General features: G+C 37.9%; 2 protein-coding genes across 2 annotated transcripts; both read right to left on the bottom strand.

Annotated features, from left to right (window-relative positions):
• Positions 1 to 35: 35 nt before the first annotated feature.
• On the bottom strand, positions 36 to 5955 carry LOC139638428 (CD209 antigen-like). Its single transcript, XM_071512564.1, has 7 exons — positions 5876 to 5955; positions 3677 to 3832; positions 3309 to 3407; positions 2399 to 3196; positions 1808 to 1950; positions 1567 to 1676; positions 36 to 1399 (listed from the first exon to the last, which is right to left on the bottom strand). Exons 2-7 carry the CDS (start codon positions 3780 to 3782, stop codon positions 1261 to 1263), a joined length of 1395 nt encoding a protein of 464 aa, XP_071368665.1. The 5' UTR covers positions 3783 to 3832; positions 5876 to 5955; the 3' UTR covers positions 36 to 1260.
• Positions 5956 to 11055: 5100 nt separating this feature from the next.
• On the bottom strand, positions 11056 to 15055 carry LOC139638426 (C-type lectin domain family 4 member M-like). Its single transcript, XM_071512561.1, has 6 exons — positions 14903 to 15055; positions 14536 to 14634; positions 13626 to 14423; positions 12617 to 12759; positions 12392 to 12501; positions 11056 to 12218 (listed from the first exon to the last, which is right to left on the bottom strand). Exons 1-6 carry the CDS (start codon positions 15006 to 15008, stop codon positions 12083 to 12085), a joined length of 1392 nt encoding a protein of 463 aa, XP_071368662.1. The 5' UTR covers positions 15009 to 15055; the 3' UTR covers positions 11056 to 12082.
• Between the last annotated feature and the right edge of the window lie 267 nt (positions 15056 to 15322).

The following is a 15322-nucleotide window of genomic DNA, read 5'->3' as shown; positions in this document are numbered from 1 at the left end:
GTACTTTTTAGTTTTTTATTTTACAAGCATCTGTAATCTGACAAGGCTATATATGTTTTTGCAATACCTGTGACACTGTAATGTATTATTTGTAATCAATTACTTGCCTACCCTGTTTATACACATAAGACCCAACAGAAACCACATTAGTAAATCCTTGTGTGTGCAGTGATTCATCACACTAGTAGCACAAGAAATAAAGGTGAACTCTTTTATTTGTAATTTGTCATTCTAATGTTTTTGTAAATATGATTGAAGCACCTGGGCACAAGTATTTTTAGATAGTTAAAGAGCAATACAATAGTAAAGAAAAGAAAAGTCTGAACCAAGAGGTGATCTGATTTCTAGAATACCAGCAAGCTAGTCATTATTGCAAAATAATACCAGTCAGAGTGATTCAAGTCCCTGATGCATAGCGGGGCTTATTCTGCATTATACTTGATACTCAATTCTGATTGGCCAATGAATGCAATGAATGCAGGCCTCTTATTTAAATGGTAAATGGACTGCATATATAGCGCTTTTCTAGTCTACCAACCACTCAAAGCACTTTACAACACGTGCCTACATTCACCCATTCACACACACATTCATACACTGATGGCGGCAAGCTACCACGCAGAGTGCTGGCGCAACCATCGGGAGCGATTTGGGGTTCAGTATCTTGCCCAAGGACACTTCGACATGCGGACTGGAGGAGCCAGGGATCGAACCACGACATTCTGATTAGTGGACGACCCGCTCTATACAATTAGATTGCAATTTGTCTATAGCATAATAATGCAGTCATGCCACACAGCAATTTACAGTTAAGAAAAACATTGATTGGTTGGTTTATATATGGCCCAATATGGCCCAATATGGCAGTTTTTTGTTTGTTTGCAAAACACTGTGTCATGTAATCTCATGTGGGATGGGCCATTAATTTGGCATGACACGAAAATAAAATTTAATTCATTCATTCATTCATTCATTCATATAGCATATGCATATTATATTCTTTGCTGGGGTCCATTCCCCAAGAATCGATTTCAGCCTCACATATTGAGCACACTTGTTTAAGGCCATCAGTGCCCCTCCACCATGTGGGCTTTCTTTTTTCTTTTTTGGCTGACAGCATTTCTGGGGCCTGGATCCAAGCAAATATATTACCTATTTACCACCCAAGGGAGATAAAGCTCTGACATTACATCATGATCATCAGTACCAGACACTGGTCAGCAAGGTTGGCCATAGCTTAGGTCACTCTATATAGGAAACCTACATCTCACAAATCCACTGTTGTTCTATTTTACAGTTCTCATCGTTCCAGCTCCCTTTCCCTGTTGCACGATGCCAGAATTCCACACAGTCCTGGTTTCTCCCATCAAAGCTGTTGGGCTGGTCTTTGCCCCAGTACCTGCAGTACAGAGAGACATCCAAAAGGAGAATAAATGTTGTTTCCATGACTTTACCAATCCCTGGACGATTGAAAACAACAAAGAGGATATGAATTAATTAATGGTGGCAAGAAAAACTGTTGTTTTTTTTTCAATATCATGCAGAGGTATGAGTTCAGTCTCTTACGCTGTGGTCAGTGGCGTCCCGTCCACCCACTTCCAGTCTCCTTCTACTCCTTCATCAGTTAAACCAATCCAGACTTCTTTGTCAGCTCCATACAAACCATTGATGAATGACTTAGAGGGAAGAGAGATAAAATTCAAAACATTATTTTCAATGTTTTTCACACAAATTTACATGAACAAGCGCACAGCAACACATACTTGCACACATACATATAAATGCAAGCGCACACAGATATACACACCATTTCTTCTGGGCTGTTGATGATTGCCAGGTCTGCCCCTTTGCTTTGACAGTCCTGTCTGCTCTGGATCCAGGATTTAAGGACGGTAGAAGTGAAGTAGCAGCTATTCTGAAACTTCTTCCAGCCAGGAAGACAGGTCTTATCTGTAAATTTAATATATACATCGATCAATAAGTAGATAGTGAGAACAAGTCAGTGCTCCCTACCATCCTTCTGGAGTATTTCCATTCTTTAAATAGTTTTTGATGGTTCCTCATGGTCAAAAAGTGTATACCTTTATTGATTTGTTTTTCACCAAATGGAATTGTCAGCAAACATGACTTTTAATTTGTGCTGTGTGTTAAGAGTGGAGCAGAGCAGCCCACCTTTCTCATAATACACCTTCCTTCATTGTTGAAAGAATAACATCCAAGGCCGGATTGCAATCCAAGCCTAACCTAGACAACGTTCTGAAAGGAGAGCTCTCAACTATTACAGAAGTATGCATTGCTTTTCCTTAACTCCAAACAAACTATGCTTTTTCCCAGACAAGGAACCATTTGGGTGAAATATGCTGAATTCATTCTTGTATTTCTGTTTCCTTTTGCTTACCTCTAATAACCGTTGCATTCAGTCTCTCAACTTCCCTCTGTAACTGGTCTCTCTCTGCAGTCAGGTTGTCGCATCTCATCTTTAACTTGTCTCTCTCCGCAGTTGCATTGTTGTAACTGATCTGTAGCTGGTCTCGTTCCTGAATCAAAGCATTATAACTAGCCTGTAGCTGGTCTGTCCCTTTTTTAAGTAAGTTGTAACTGGCCTGTAAATTTTCTCTCTCCTTAGTCAGGTTGTTGTGACTGCTCTGTAACTTGTCTTTCTCACTGGTGGAGGAGTTGTGGCTGATCTGTAACTGCTCTACTTCCTTAATCATGGAGTTGTAACTAATCTGCAACTGCTCTCTTGATCTAGTCAGGTTGTTGTATCTGTTCTGTAAATAGTCCTTGTCTTTGGTCACTGAGTTGTAATTGGTCTGTAACTCATTTGTTCGTTTGAGTGCTGAATTGTAACTTGTTTGTAACAAGTCTTTGGCTTTAGTCAAGGCATCGTTATTAGTCTGCAATTGGCCTTGACTGTTTTTCAGCTGGTCTCTCTCTTTTGTTAAAGCATTGTTACTGGTCCGTAACTGGCTTTCACTAATTTTAAGATTGTTTCTTTCTTTTGTCAGAATATCGTTATTGGTCCGTAATTGGTCTCTCTGTCTAGTTAAGTAATCGGTATTGCTCTGTAACCGGGTTTGGATGCCTTGTAGTTCCCTTTTGTCTTTCAGTGTGGTCTTCAGGTTCTCCTGTATATTGTCTTTCTCTTTAGTCATGGCATTGTAGCTGTTCTGTTGGTCTCTCTCTACTTTGCGATCTGCAGAAGAGGTGAGATATTGATAAACGTGTCCTGGATCAATGATCTCATCTCAGGTAACTTCTAAAAAACATTAGAATATTTGACAAAGAAAATAGAAAGGTAGACTCACAGTGGACTCCCTGGCCTATGATCCCAGCCAGCAGGAGAACACACAGCAGCCCCAGACAGACTGCAACAGGCCTGAGAGGGCGCTTTCTCAACTCATGAACTGAATCCCAGGAAGCAGAAGAAATGTAAAAAAAAGATGAAGTGATCTCAGGAACTTGTGGTTTTGTCAGCATGATGGTATATGTGCCTGACTAGGATATTGAACGGTTTCATTGCAAAATGCACCAAGTATATATGATTCTGTTGCTATTTGAAGGTCCTGAAAAAGTCTTGAATTGGCAAACAATTTAGACATTTCCACAGTGAGATTAACTTTCACAAAAGCATGGTGGCTATCTCCTTTTGGAATGAAGCCCTCATTTTTTTTACCTGAATATTGAAACCTGCTGCCATCTGCTGTAAGGAGCTTATAGCCATTTCGGCCGTCATCAATGTCCATGGTTGTCATCATAGAGTCACTCTTGCTGGCAACCATCTCTGCATCTGCTTCATGGGTTTGACCTCATCAAAGTCTTATCAGAATTTCTGTAAACAAAAGATTTAAGTCAGACTGAATTTTGGTAGCACTTTATAATAAGGTTGTATTAACTAACAAATGACAAATCTCCATAGGTACATTTATCTTAGCTATAGCCTTTATGCACGGTCCTTCACTAGGTTTGTCTTTTGGGGCTTCTGTAGTCCAGCAGCTTGGCTGTGGGTTTATTTACAAATGTGTTGCGGTTTCTGCCACCCTATAGTGGTCGGAAAATCGCTTAGTGTAGCTTTAATGCATTTACTAATGGTGAACAAGTGCTTAAATAAGGCATGAATACATTTCTTCATGTTAACTCAGTAATTAACAAATAATAATAATTGTAATAATAATAATTAAATTGGACCAACTTGATGCATCATTGCCAGAGTTACCTTAAGTAATGTTTCACATGAACTTGAAGCCATTGGTAAGGCATAAAGAGCTGTCACTTTACAGTAGGTAATGTGAAATGCGTTATTTAAGAGTTAACAAACATGAATTAATGCCAATAATCACCAGGAAACTGTTAATAAAGGATGAAGATCTCTTAACAGGAGTTGTAATTACAGTTTTGGGCATGCTTTGTTAATGATAGTAAATGGTTTATTAATGGAAGAGGAAGTTCTAAAACTGAGACAGATCAGTCATTGACCTGTATTAGTCATTGGTCAGTATTTACAAATACATTTGTTAATTACTTAGTTAACATGAAAAAAAATATTCATGCCTTAAAGGATAAGGCTGGTGTTTTTTAATGCATTGCTTACCGTCAACAAATCCTATGAAAATAACAAAATCAACAATGCGTTTGCTCTACTCCCGTTACTTTCTGACTTCCCACGTACCGTTTGTAGCTGTCAACCCGGAAGTCATTGGCTCCAATTGTAAGCTAAAAACCTTGAAATACAGTTCACAAAGACATCATACTATAAAGCAAGGAATCTCTGTCTGTATGTGTATCCTTTGCATATCTCGAGAACCTTTCGTCCGATCTACTTCACACTTGCCGGGTGTATTGCTGGGGAGCCAAGGACAGGCAGTGTTGAGTGAAGTCGTTTGGATGAGCGGTTCTCTAGAAAGCTGCAAGCAGCAGTTCGGAACGGGCCAAGCAATCGGCCCGTTTCGAACAGGCATGTTTTGAACGGGCACTGCACTAGTAGTTTCAATTTTAAAAATCGCTAACTGTTACCACGAAAAGTCAGGCTGTTGTAGTTATTACCAAATCAAATACAAATGGGAACAAATCCTTCATTATGCCGGGGACTATTTTCGGTGCTACGGAACTACTTTCCTGAGATCGCAAACGTGTTTACAACTGGCTTATTACGTTGTTTGAGGAAAAAGTCGGCTGGCCCGGTGCATCGCAATGATGAAATATGTTGCCCAGAGCAACGGCATGGCTCTTTGATGTGTTTTTAATCGTTTTTTTTAATACAATGGAGTTCTATGGCTGCTGGGACATGGCTTCATTGGGCACCGGCTACATGGACGAGACTTGTTGGCAAAACAAATTCATTGCTGATTTTGTTATTTTCATAGGATTTGTTGACGGTAAGCAATGCAGTAAAAAACACCAGCCTTATCCTTTAAGCATTTGTTCACCATCAATTAATGCATTAACTCTTGTTAGTTAATGCAACCTTATTATAAAGTGTTACTAGAATATTTAAACGATCTAACTACAACCTCTTTCCTCTTACATCTCCTTTGAATTGCATCACCCTCTCACTTATTTACCTCCTCTACTTGCCCCAGTATGCTGTCTTAAAGAAAGACAATAAAGAAAATAAAAAAATAAATCCTTCCTACCTGTTCTCCTCAGCTCTTATTATTTTACCTAACACTTTCATCATCACAGGAACATTTTCTTACATCTAGGTGTATTGACAGGGTGCTGACCCTTTCACTGTTGATTGCTTATAAAAGTTTGTAATCTAGGAATTTATTTGGCTTGTAGTGGTGTCACTCATCGTACATTTTCCTGCATAAGGATGTCAGATAAAGGCTTAAAATGTAATGTGAATGTAAGTTGAAAATAAAGTAAGTCTTACCTGGGCTAGATAATAACAAATACAGCAAAACAACCGGAAATAAAATGATACTCCTCTTGAGCAATCAAGAAAACCAATGCAGAAGCATTGGTTTTGTATGTGTCATGTTACACCACCCTTGAATCCTTGTGATATTTTCTTTATACTTGTGGTCAGTGGGGGCGGGAATTGAGGGTTGGTCAGGAGGTGGAGAGCGAGCCTGGGGCAGTCCAAGAGGCATACCTGCACCCATTTACCCTCTATGTACATTATTTGTCTGTTTCAGTAGATGCTGGTAGGAAAGCTGTTGATACTGATGGACGAGACTGCGTATACAGATTTACTGACACACATATATACAATATCACATATATGACGCACATATATACCTGCATACCTGAGCACTGAAGACCATGCTCCATGTTGTGTTTGAGATCAGGATGATACAGCAGTTTAATTTGGAATAATGTGAGGCATGTAAAGAGACTGACAACATCACTTTCACAAGCAGTGGTTCAATGTGACCTGAAAAACTGAGGAAGTTCAGATTTCGCAGAACACAGAAATGCTGACCATGCTGTTTCAATAGTTCAGCGATAAACATGCTGTCTGAAAATTATTTGAATCAAGAGTCAGCTCAGTTACTTCAGTTCAGTTTCCTCCAGTGACCTTAAAGTTTGCCTATTTTATGCTGTTGTTAAAAGTTATGGAGTGGGTTTATAGTTCCACTGTGGACATAATAAAAACAACTAGCACGTGTACTTTTGATACTAGATAAAGACTGTATGTCTTAATGATATGAGAGTGCTGATTGATTAAGGTCTAGTGGTTTGGCAGTTTAGCATAGAAATTAGTTTGTATTGTACTTCTAAATATATGATGCACATCATGTATTGCTGTAAATTCACAGATCTGCTTTCTTTACATTCCTATATCCCTCTTATTGTTACATATACTGTATATATATATATATATATATATATATACATATATATGAAAAAAAAAAAATATATATATATATATATATATATGTTGTTGTTTTTTTCTTCCCTATTCTATTACTATTTTCTGCTGCAAGGACCCAATTTTCACAAGGGGGTCATTAAGATTCAAGATTCAAGATTAGCTTGGTATGGCAATAAGTTTTATCTTATCTTATTCATTGAAGAGAGCAGGGTTTTTTATGTTATTTTTTCTTTTTTTTAGTCCTATAATTTTGGATGTGCAGATTATCATTTATACAGATAGAAGTAGTAGTCTTTTGATAAATTTAAGTATTTTTAGTCTATTGTTACTTACTTCCCTGCGGCTCATAATGAAGGGAGCTGTTACTCCATGTAGGATATCTAGTGGCAAAACTCAATAAATTTAGGGTTTCAAACAATATACTTAAAATACCTATTTTGAACCCAATTCCAACTTAATGGAGTCAACCTTGTACAATTTAATGTTCTCCCTTCTCTCTTAAAAGGCTGCATTTGATTTCCCAAACGTGGTATCACCATGATAATCCATGATCCACGATGTTTTACCATGATCTCATGTTTTACCATAGTTGCTGGCTGGATTTCCTGCACTCTATGATACATTTGTGATATATACGTACATGCAATGTGTTCTTGCAAATGGGGAAAAGTCAGACATTTTACTGTTGTTCTCACCCTGATTGTTAGTCTGATGTAAGCTTTTCATGCTACTGAATTATCTTTTCTAGTTCCATTTCCCTCAACCACTGTCAAGAGAAGTTACCATGGGAAAAACTTCTTAAGTTGCACACTTCTCTCCATATAAAAATATTTATTTTACATCACCAACATGTTTCGGCATTATGCCTTCTTCAGGGTGTCATGACATCCTGTTGGTGATGTAAAATAAATACTTTCATATGGAGAGAAGTGTGCATTAAAGTAAACAAAATAGTATATTTTTCCATACTTAAAGTAGGCTACTGTATATTTTTAGCATATAAAGTGCGTTAAAAGTTTGTCTGAGTATATTTCTATCCATATGTACTTTTCAAAGAGTATACTGGCAGTTTCATTTTGGTACTTCTTATGTACTTTAATGTACTAATTCAAAGTACAGATTTAGTATGAGTCATTAATATGCTGCAAGTGTAGTCTAAGTACACTTATAAAAGTATATTGAAATAGAGCTGTACTTTAGTATACTTTTTAAAAGTGTACTATTTTGGTAGCCAAAAGTACAAAAAAAACATAAAAATATATTTTCAATATATTTAAGCAAACTTCTAACATACTAAGTGTAGTGGTTTGAATTTAACACAAATTTAGTATATTGTGAATACATAGAAAGCATAATAAAATATACTTACACTATAGTGCATATTTTTATATTATATAGGATACACTAATAGTAAAATATTAATATACTCAAAGTACAGGTACAAAAGCACACTTCTGATGCTTGAAGTACATTTTAAAAAAAAGTGTACTATTTTGGTAGCCAAAAGTACCAAATAATACATAAAAACACTCACAAAAAAACACAAACAAATATATTGACACATTTTCAATATATTTAAGCACATTTTAAGTTAACTTCTAACACGCTAAGTACAACTTAAGTGGCTCCAATATAACACAAATTAAGTATATTAATTGAGAATACATAAAAGGTAGTCTAAAAATACACTAAGTATACTTTGAGAAAATATACTTAAATATACTTTTTTTTTTTTTACTTTTTGCAATGTGTGAATATTTAACAAAACAGTGTAGGCCTAATAATTTGCACTGAAACTGACAAAATAAAATAAGGGGGAAAAAATCAACTGCATTGCATTTGCCAAACGTCAATTTCCAGTAAGAAAAACATATTAATTGAAAGGTTCTTAATACATATAGCATATTAGGCTCATTTGAGATGACTACTTGCTTGCCTGGAAAATAGACTAGAGTAGCTGAGTGCAGTCAGACGGTTCAGTTCAGTTTTGTTTAACGGCGGTTGATAAACAACTTAAAAGGTGCATTACTCCCACCCACACTCACTGCCCAGACTTTACGTTACTTATTTTTATTTTGATGTAGGCATTACAGGTGGCATTTACGGGAAATATTACATGTCTTTAGCGTTCTAATAAAACGGTATACAGACAGACCAAGCAAGTCGCTGGTCAAAACTGCACAGGACTTGCTCATCTCAAACAAGCCTAATTACTTGGTGGAGTCCACTCCCCCTGAATTAATGTCAGCCACACACAATGGGCAAACTTGTCCCCTCCCGGTCACATGATGAGCAGCAATAGCAATAGCAATAGCAAGCAATAGCAAGTTTATTTATATAGCACATTTTGTACACAGGGGCTATGCATACATAAAAGCAAAAAGGAACATCCATATATAATTAAAAGAAAGTACAAAGTACATAAAATAGTAATTAAAAAGAGATTAATATAATTAAAAGATAAGTAATAAAAATAAAATACAAAGTACATAAAATAGAATAAAGAAAACATAGTGGAAGTAGCCTCGACTGTATGTGTATATCTTTTGGAACACCGAATAGAGAACCGTAGAGCAAAAGCCTGTCAGTAGAGCCTAGCCATAAGCCCGAGACGTCATTTCCCCACCGGGAGTGACTAGAGGTCTACTTCCAGAATGTGCAGTAGGAATAGAGTGCAAGTTTTAGAGCTCTTAGACTCAATCGTAGGCACATGAAAAGATAAATGTTTTTAACCTGGATTTAAAAATTGCTACATTTGGGGCACGTCTAAGATCTTCTGACACAGCTAAATGCTGCTTCACCATGTTTAGTTTGGGCTCTGGGCTGTACTAGCTGACCTGAGTCCATGGATCTAAGAGCCCTACTCGGTTTATATTCCTTAAGCATATCAGAGATGTATTCTGGGCCCAGACCATTCAGTGATTTATAGACTAGTAGCAGCACTTTAAAATCTATTCTGTAACTAACTGGAAGCCAATGTAAAGATTTTAGAACTGGAGTAATGTGCTCTGTTCTCCTGGATAAAACTCTAGCAGCAGCATTCTGAATAAGCTGCAGCTGTTTAATGGTCTTTTTAGGAAGACCAGTTAAGAGACCATTACAATAGTCCACCCTACTGGAAATAAAAGCATGGATGAGCTTCTCTTGGTCATTTTGGGAAACCAAACCCTTGATTCTGGCTATATAAGGTGATAGAAGGCTGTTATAGTGATTGCTTTGATATGGCTGGTGAAAGTGAGATCTGAGTGTGTTATAACGCCAAGATTTCGGACTTGGTCTTTGGTTTTTAGAGCCCGAGAGTTGAGCTGTTTACTAATACTAATTCAAGGGCAAAATGTATTGCAGTATTTGAGCACATAGATACTGTTGTGGAATTTCTTCAATAAACAAACTCACTTGACTGCTGCTGATTATGCTTTTATTTTACATGTACGGGAGAAAGGTCATCACACTAGCAGTGAAATGATTCTTCACAGTGGACACTGGATACCTACAGGTATTTAAGCTTTGCTGTGGGAGGAGCTAAGTAGCAAGAAGTGGAAACTTACATACAACCAGCCTGCAGTGACACCTACAGGCCTAGTGGCACACAGCTTACAATTCCTCCACATTAGCCAGCAGCAGCTACTCAACAATTGTATGTCCACTTTATTATCTCATTATTAGCTGATTTTTCATGCTATAATATCAGAGGTGGTAGAAGTACACAAATTCCCTACTCAAGTAAAAGTGCAAATACTCATCTAAAAATATACTCTGGTAGAAGTTGAAGTACCATTTCAAATCCTTTACTCAAGTCAAAGTATAAAAGTACATGGTGTTAAATTTACTTAAAGAATAAAAGTAAAAGTCGTTCTCTAAAAGTCATTTCTAATGAAATAAACTGGTTCTCTGTTGAGAGTTCCTCTGAATCCCAGATGAGAAATAGTCTGCAGCTCAAATCACTAACGTTAATTCTAGCAGCTGAATTAACTATGATCTCTCTCTTGTTGCTTCTCTCTTCTTCGTGTTGCTTCTCTCTCTGTCCCTTTCCTTCCTTTGTGGTGTCACTTTGCTGAACAAGCAGCCAAACCTATTTGGCTCTTTATTAGCTGCTTCCGGGATGGAAGCTGTCTGATGCACAAAATACATTTCTTTTACAAAATCAGTTGATGATTTCCCAAGAGTAACAAGTCTGTTTTGAAGTGAGTAGAAAATACAGATTTTTCTTTTGAAATGTAGTGAGTAAAAGTCTCCAGTGTTCAAAATGTTTATTTTCTTGTATTTTCATATCAAAATCCATACTGGAAAACAATGTATTTTGAATGGTTACCTCCTGCCATACCAGTAGGCAGAATAAAAATTCCAAGCAATACCATCACATATTTTTGAACAATCACGCTCCTCCGCCCCTCTTTCCTGAGCTGATATCCCATTGGTTTACACTGTCGAATGATCCCTCCCCACGTTATGTCCTGGCCCAAAATCCTGTTTCAACAGGAAACACATCAAGAGAGCAAGATGCTCTCAAAAATGCTGTTTCACTGTGACTTTAAAACGGGTACAAATGCCACAGCTGCTATGTCACTCCCTGACTGGGAATCCATTAATGAGAGCGCCATTGTGCCCTTTGTCATTGGATCATCCACAACCAATCACAGTAGCAAATGAGTGTGACATAATCTGACACTTTCTCCACCTGGGTAGACTGATCTGTAAAAAATTATTTATTTGTTAAAAATGCCACAGTTAGTTGATAGTTGTCTTATTTCAGTGTATCCCATACAGAACGATAGCTCCAATATCTACTAATGTGAGACTGGAATCAGGTATAATGCTAACAGGTATAAACTGTACATAATGTATCCTTGAAAATCTCAGTACAATGCTAATGTGATAATTAGCCTCTCTCAGCCCATCTGCTCTAGCAGCAGCAGGGCCAACTGGTAAATTAAACTTTTTACAAATCCAAGTTCCAAAGTTACTCATCACAACATAAATTTTAGTTCTAAATGTCAACAATGCTTTAGGTTTGTGTGTAATTTGGTCAAATACAACAAGGAACAGCTATCTGCTCCTCTGAAAAGAAGATGTTTGCTTCAGTTGGCCTTATTTTGCCATTAACACCAATACACTGAGAGCAGATCCTAATGTGCGATTTTTTCCCCTAACACACGTCACAGTGATATTTGTTCTACTCTGAAACTGAGGTTGAATAAGATTTCTGACCTACCATACACTGAACCAGAAAGGTTAGCTATAAGGCCATTCTATATAGGAAATCTACATCTCGCAGATCCATTTTTGGTCTTCGTCACATGAGTCATCGTTCCAAACCCCTTTCCCTGTTTGACGGCGCCAGAATTCCACACAGTCCTGGTTTCCATTCCAGCTGTTGGGCTGGTCGTCGCCCCAGTACCTGCAGTACAGAGAGACATTCAAAAGGAGATTAATTGTTGTTTCCATGACTTTACCAATTCCTGGACGATTGAAATCAACAAAGAGGATATGAATTCATGAATGGTGGCAAAACAAACAGTTCTTGGGGTTTTTTTTTCAATATCATGCAGAGGTATGAGTTCAGTCTCTTACGCTGTGGTCAGTGACGTCCCGTCCACCCACTTCCAGTCTCCTTCTACTCCTACGTCACTCAAGCCAATCCAGATTTCCTCCCCATCTCCAAACAAACCATTGATGAATGACTTAGAGGGAAGAGAGATAAAATTCAAAACATCAACCAAATTTACGTGAACAAGCGCACAGCAACACATACTTGCACACATACATATAAATGCAAGCGCACACAGATATACACACCATTTCTTCTGGGCTGTTGATGATTGCCAGGTCTGCCCCATTGCTTTGACAGTCCTGTCTGCTCTGGATCCAGGAATTACGGACAGTAGAAGTGAAGTAGCAGCTATTCTGAAACTTCTTCCAGCCAGGAAGACAGGTCTTATCTGTAAATTTAATATATACATCGATCAATAAGTAGATAGTGAGAACAAGTCAGTGCTCCCTACCATCCTTTTGTAGTATTAAAATTTTTTTACTCATTTTTGATGGTTGACTGATTAGTTTTTCACCAAATGACATTGTCAGCAAAGTGACATTTTACTTTTGCTGAACATGCTAAGAGTGGAGGAGAGCAGCCCACCTTTCTCAGTGATTACACCTTCCCACTGAGCACTAGACATGATTTCAGTGTTGTGTCTATGCTTTAGCTCTCGTATAGCCCAGGTTTAGATCAAGCAGTAAATACATTCTGTCTGCTCTGGATCCAGGATTTACGGACAGTAGAAGTGAAGTAGCAGCTATTCTGAAACTTTTGCCAGCCAGGAAGACAAGTTCTATCTGTAAATTTAATATATACATTGATCAATAAGTAGATAATGAGAACAAGTCAGTGCTCCCTACCATCATTTTGGAGTATTTCCATTTTTTAAATAGTTTTTGATGGTTCCTCATGGTCAAAAAGTGTATACCTTTATTGATTTGTTTTTCACCAAATGGAATTGTCAGCAAACATGACTTTTAATTTGTGCTGTGTGTTAAGAGTGGAGCAGAGCAGCCCACCTTTCTCATAATACACCTTCCTTCATTGTTGAAAGAATAACATCCAAGGCCGGATTGCAATCCAAGCCTAACCTAGACAACGTTCTGAAAGGAGAGCTCTCAACTATTACAGAAGTATGCATTGCTTTTCCTTAACTGTTTCTAGCATTAATGCTGATAACAAAGATCCAAACTATGCTTTTTCCCAGACAAGGAACCATTTGGGTGAATTATGCTGAATTCATTCTTGTATTTGTTTCCTTTTGCTTACCTCTAATAACCGTTGCATTCAGTCTCTCAACTTCCCTCTGTAACTGGTCTCTCTCTGCAGTCAGGTTGTCGCATCTCATCTTTAACTTGTCTCTCTCCGCAGTTGCGTTGTTGTAACTGATCTGTAGCTGGTCTCGTTCCTGAATCAAAGCATTATAACTAGCCTGTAGCTGGTCTGTCCCTTTTTTAAGTAAGTTGTAACTGGCCTGTAAATTGTCTCTCTCCTTAGTCAGGTTGTTGTGACTGCTCTGTAACTTGTCTTTCTCACTGGTGGAGGAGTTGTGGCTGATCTGTAATTGCTCTACTTCCTTAATCATGGAGTTGTAACTAATCTGCAACTGCTCTCTTGATCTAGTCAGGTTGTTGTATCTGTTCTGTAAATAGTCCTTGTCTTTGGTCACTGAATTGTAATTTGTCTGTAACTCATTTGTCCGTTTGACCACTGAATTGTAACTTGTTTGTAACAAGTCTTTGGCTTTAGTCAAGGCATCGTTATTAGTCTGCAATTGGCCTTGACTGTTTTTCAGCTGGTCTCTCTCTTTTGTTAAAGCATTGTTACTGGTCCGTAACTGGCTTTCACTAATTTTAAGATCGTTTCTTTCTTTTGTCAGAATATCGTTATTGGTCCGTAATTGGTCTCTCTGTCTAGTTAAGTAATCGGTATTGCTCTGTAACCGGGTTTGGATGCCTTGTAGTTCCCTTTTGTCTTTAAGCGTGGTCTTCAGGTTCTCCTGTATGTTGTCTTTCTCTTTAGTCATGGCATTGTAGCTGTTCTGTTGGTCTCTCTCTACTTTGCGATCTGCAGAAGAGGTGAGATATTGATAAACGTGTCCTGGATCAATGATCTCATCTCAGGTAACTTCTAAAAAACATTAGAATATTTGACAAAGAAAATAGAAAGGTAGACTCACAGTGGACTCCCTGGCCTATGATCCCAGCCAGCAGGAGAACACACAGCAGCCCCAGACAGACTACAGCAGGCCTGAGAGGGCGCTTTCTCAACTCATGAACTGAATCCCAGGAAGCAGAAGAAATGTAAAAAAAAGATGAAGTGATCTCAGGAACTTGTGGTTTTGTCAGCATGATGGTATATGTGGCTGACTAGGATATTGAACGGTTTCATTGCAAAATGCACCAAGTATATATGATTCTGTTGCTATTTGAAGGTCCTGAAAAAGTCTTGAATTGGCAAACAATTTAGACATTTCCACAGTGAGATTAACTTTCACAAAAGCATGGTGGCTATCTCCTTTTGGAATGAAGCCCTCATTTTTTTACCTGAATATTGAAACCTGCTGCCATCTGCTGTAAGGAGCTTATAGCCATTTCGACCGTCATCAATGTCCATGGTTGTCATCATAGAGTCACTCTTGCTGGCAACCATCTCTGCATCTGCTTCATGGGTTTGACCTCATCAAAGTCTTATCAGAATTTCTGTAAACAAAAGATTTAAGTCAGACTGAATTTTGGTAGCACTTAATAATAAGGTTGTATTAACTAACAAATGACAAATCTCCATAGGTACATTTATCTTAGCTATAGCCTTTATGCACGGTCCTTCACTATGTTTGTCTTTTGGGGCTTCTGTAGTCCAGCAGCTTGGCTGTGGGTTTATTTACAAATGTGTTGCGGTTTCTGCCACCCTATAGTGGTCGGAAAATCGCTTAGTGTAGCTTTAATGCATTTACTAATGGTGAA

This window comes from Centroberyx affinis, unplaced genomic scaffold (genome assembly GCF_046629955.1).
Source record: "Centroberyx affinis isolate AG114_WGS23_722 - 3 ecotype Tasmania unplaced genomic scaffold, CSIRO-AGI_Caff_v1 ptg006348l_1, whole genome shotgun sequence".
Lineage (NCBI taxonomy): Eukaryota > Metazoa > Chordata > Actinopteri > Beryciformes > Berycidae > Centroberyx > Centroberyx affinis.
This window is presented reverse-complemented; position numbering and strand designations above follow the sequence as displayed.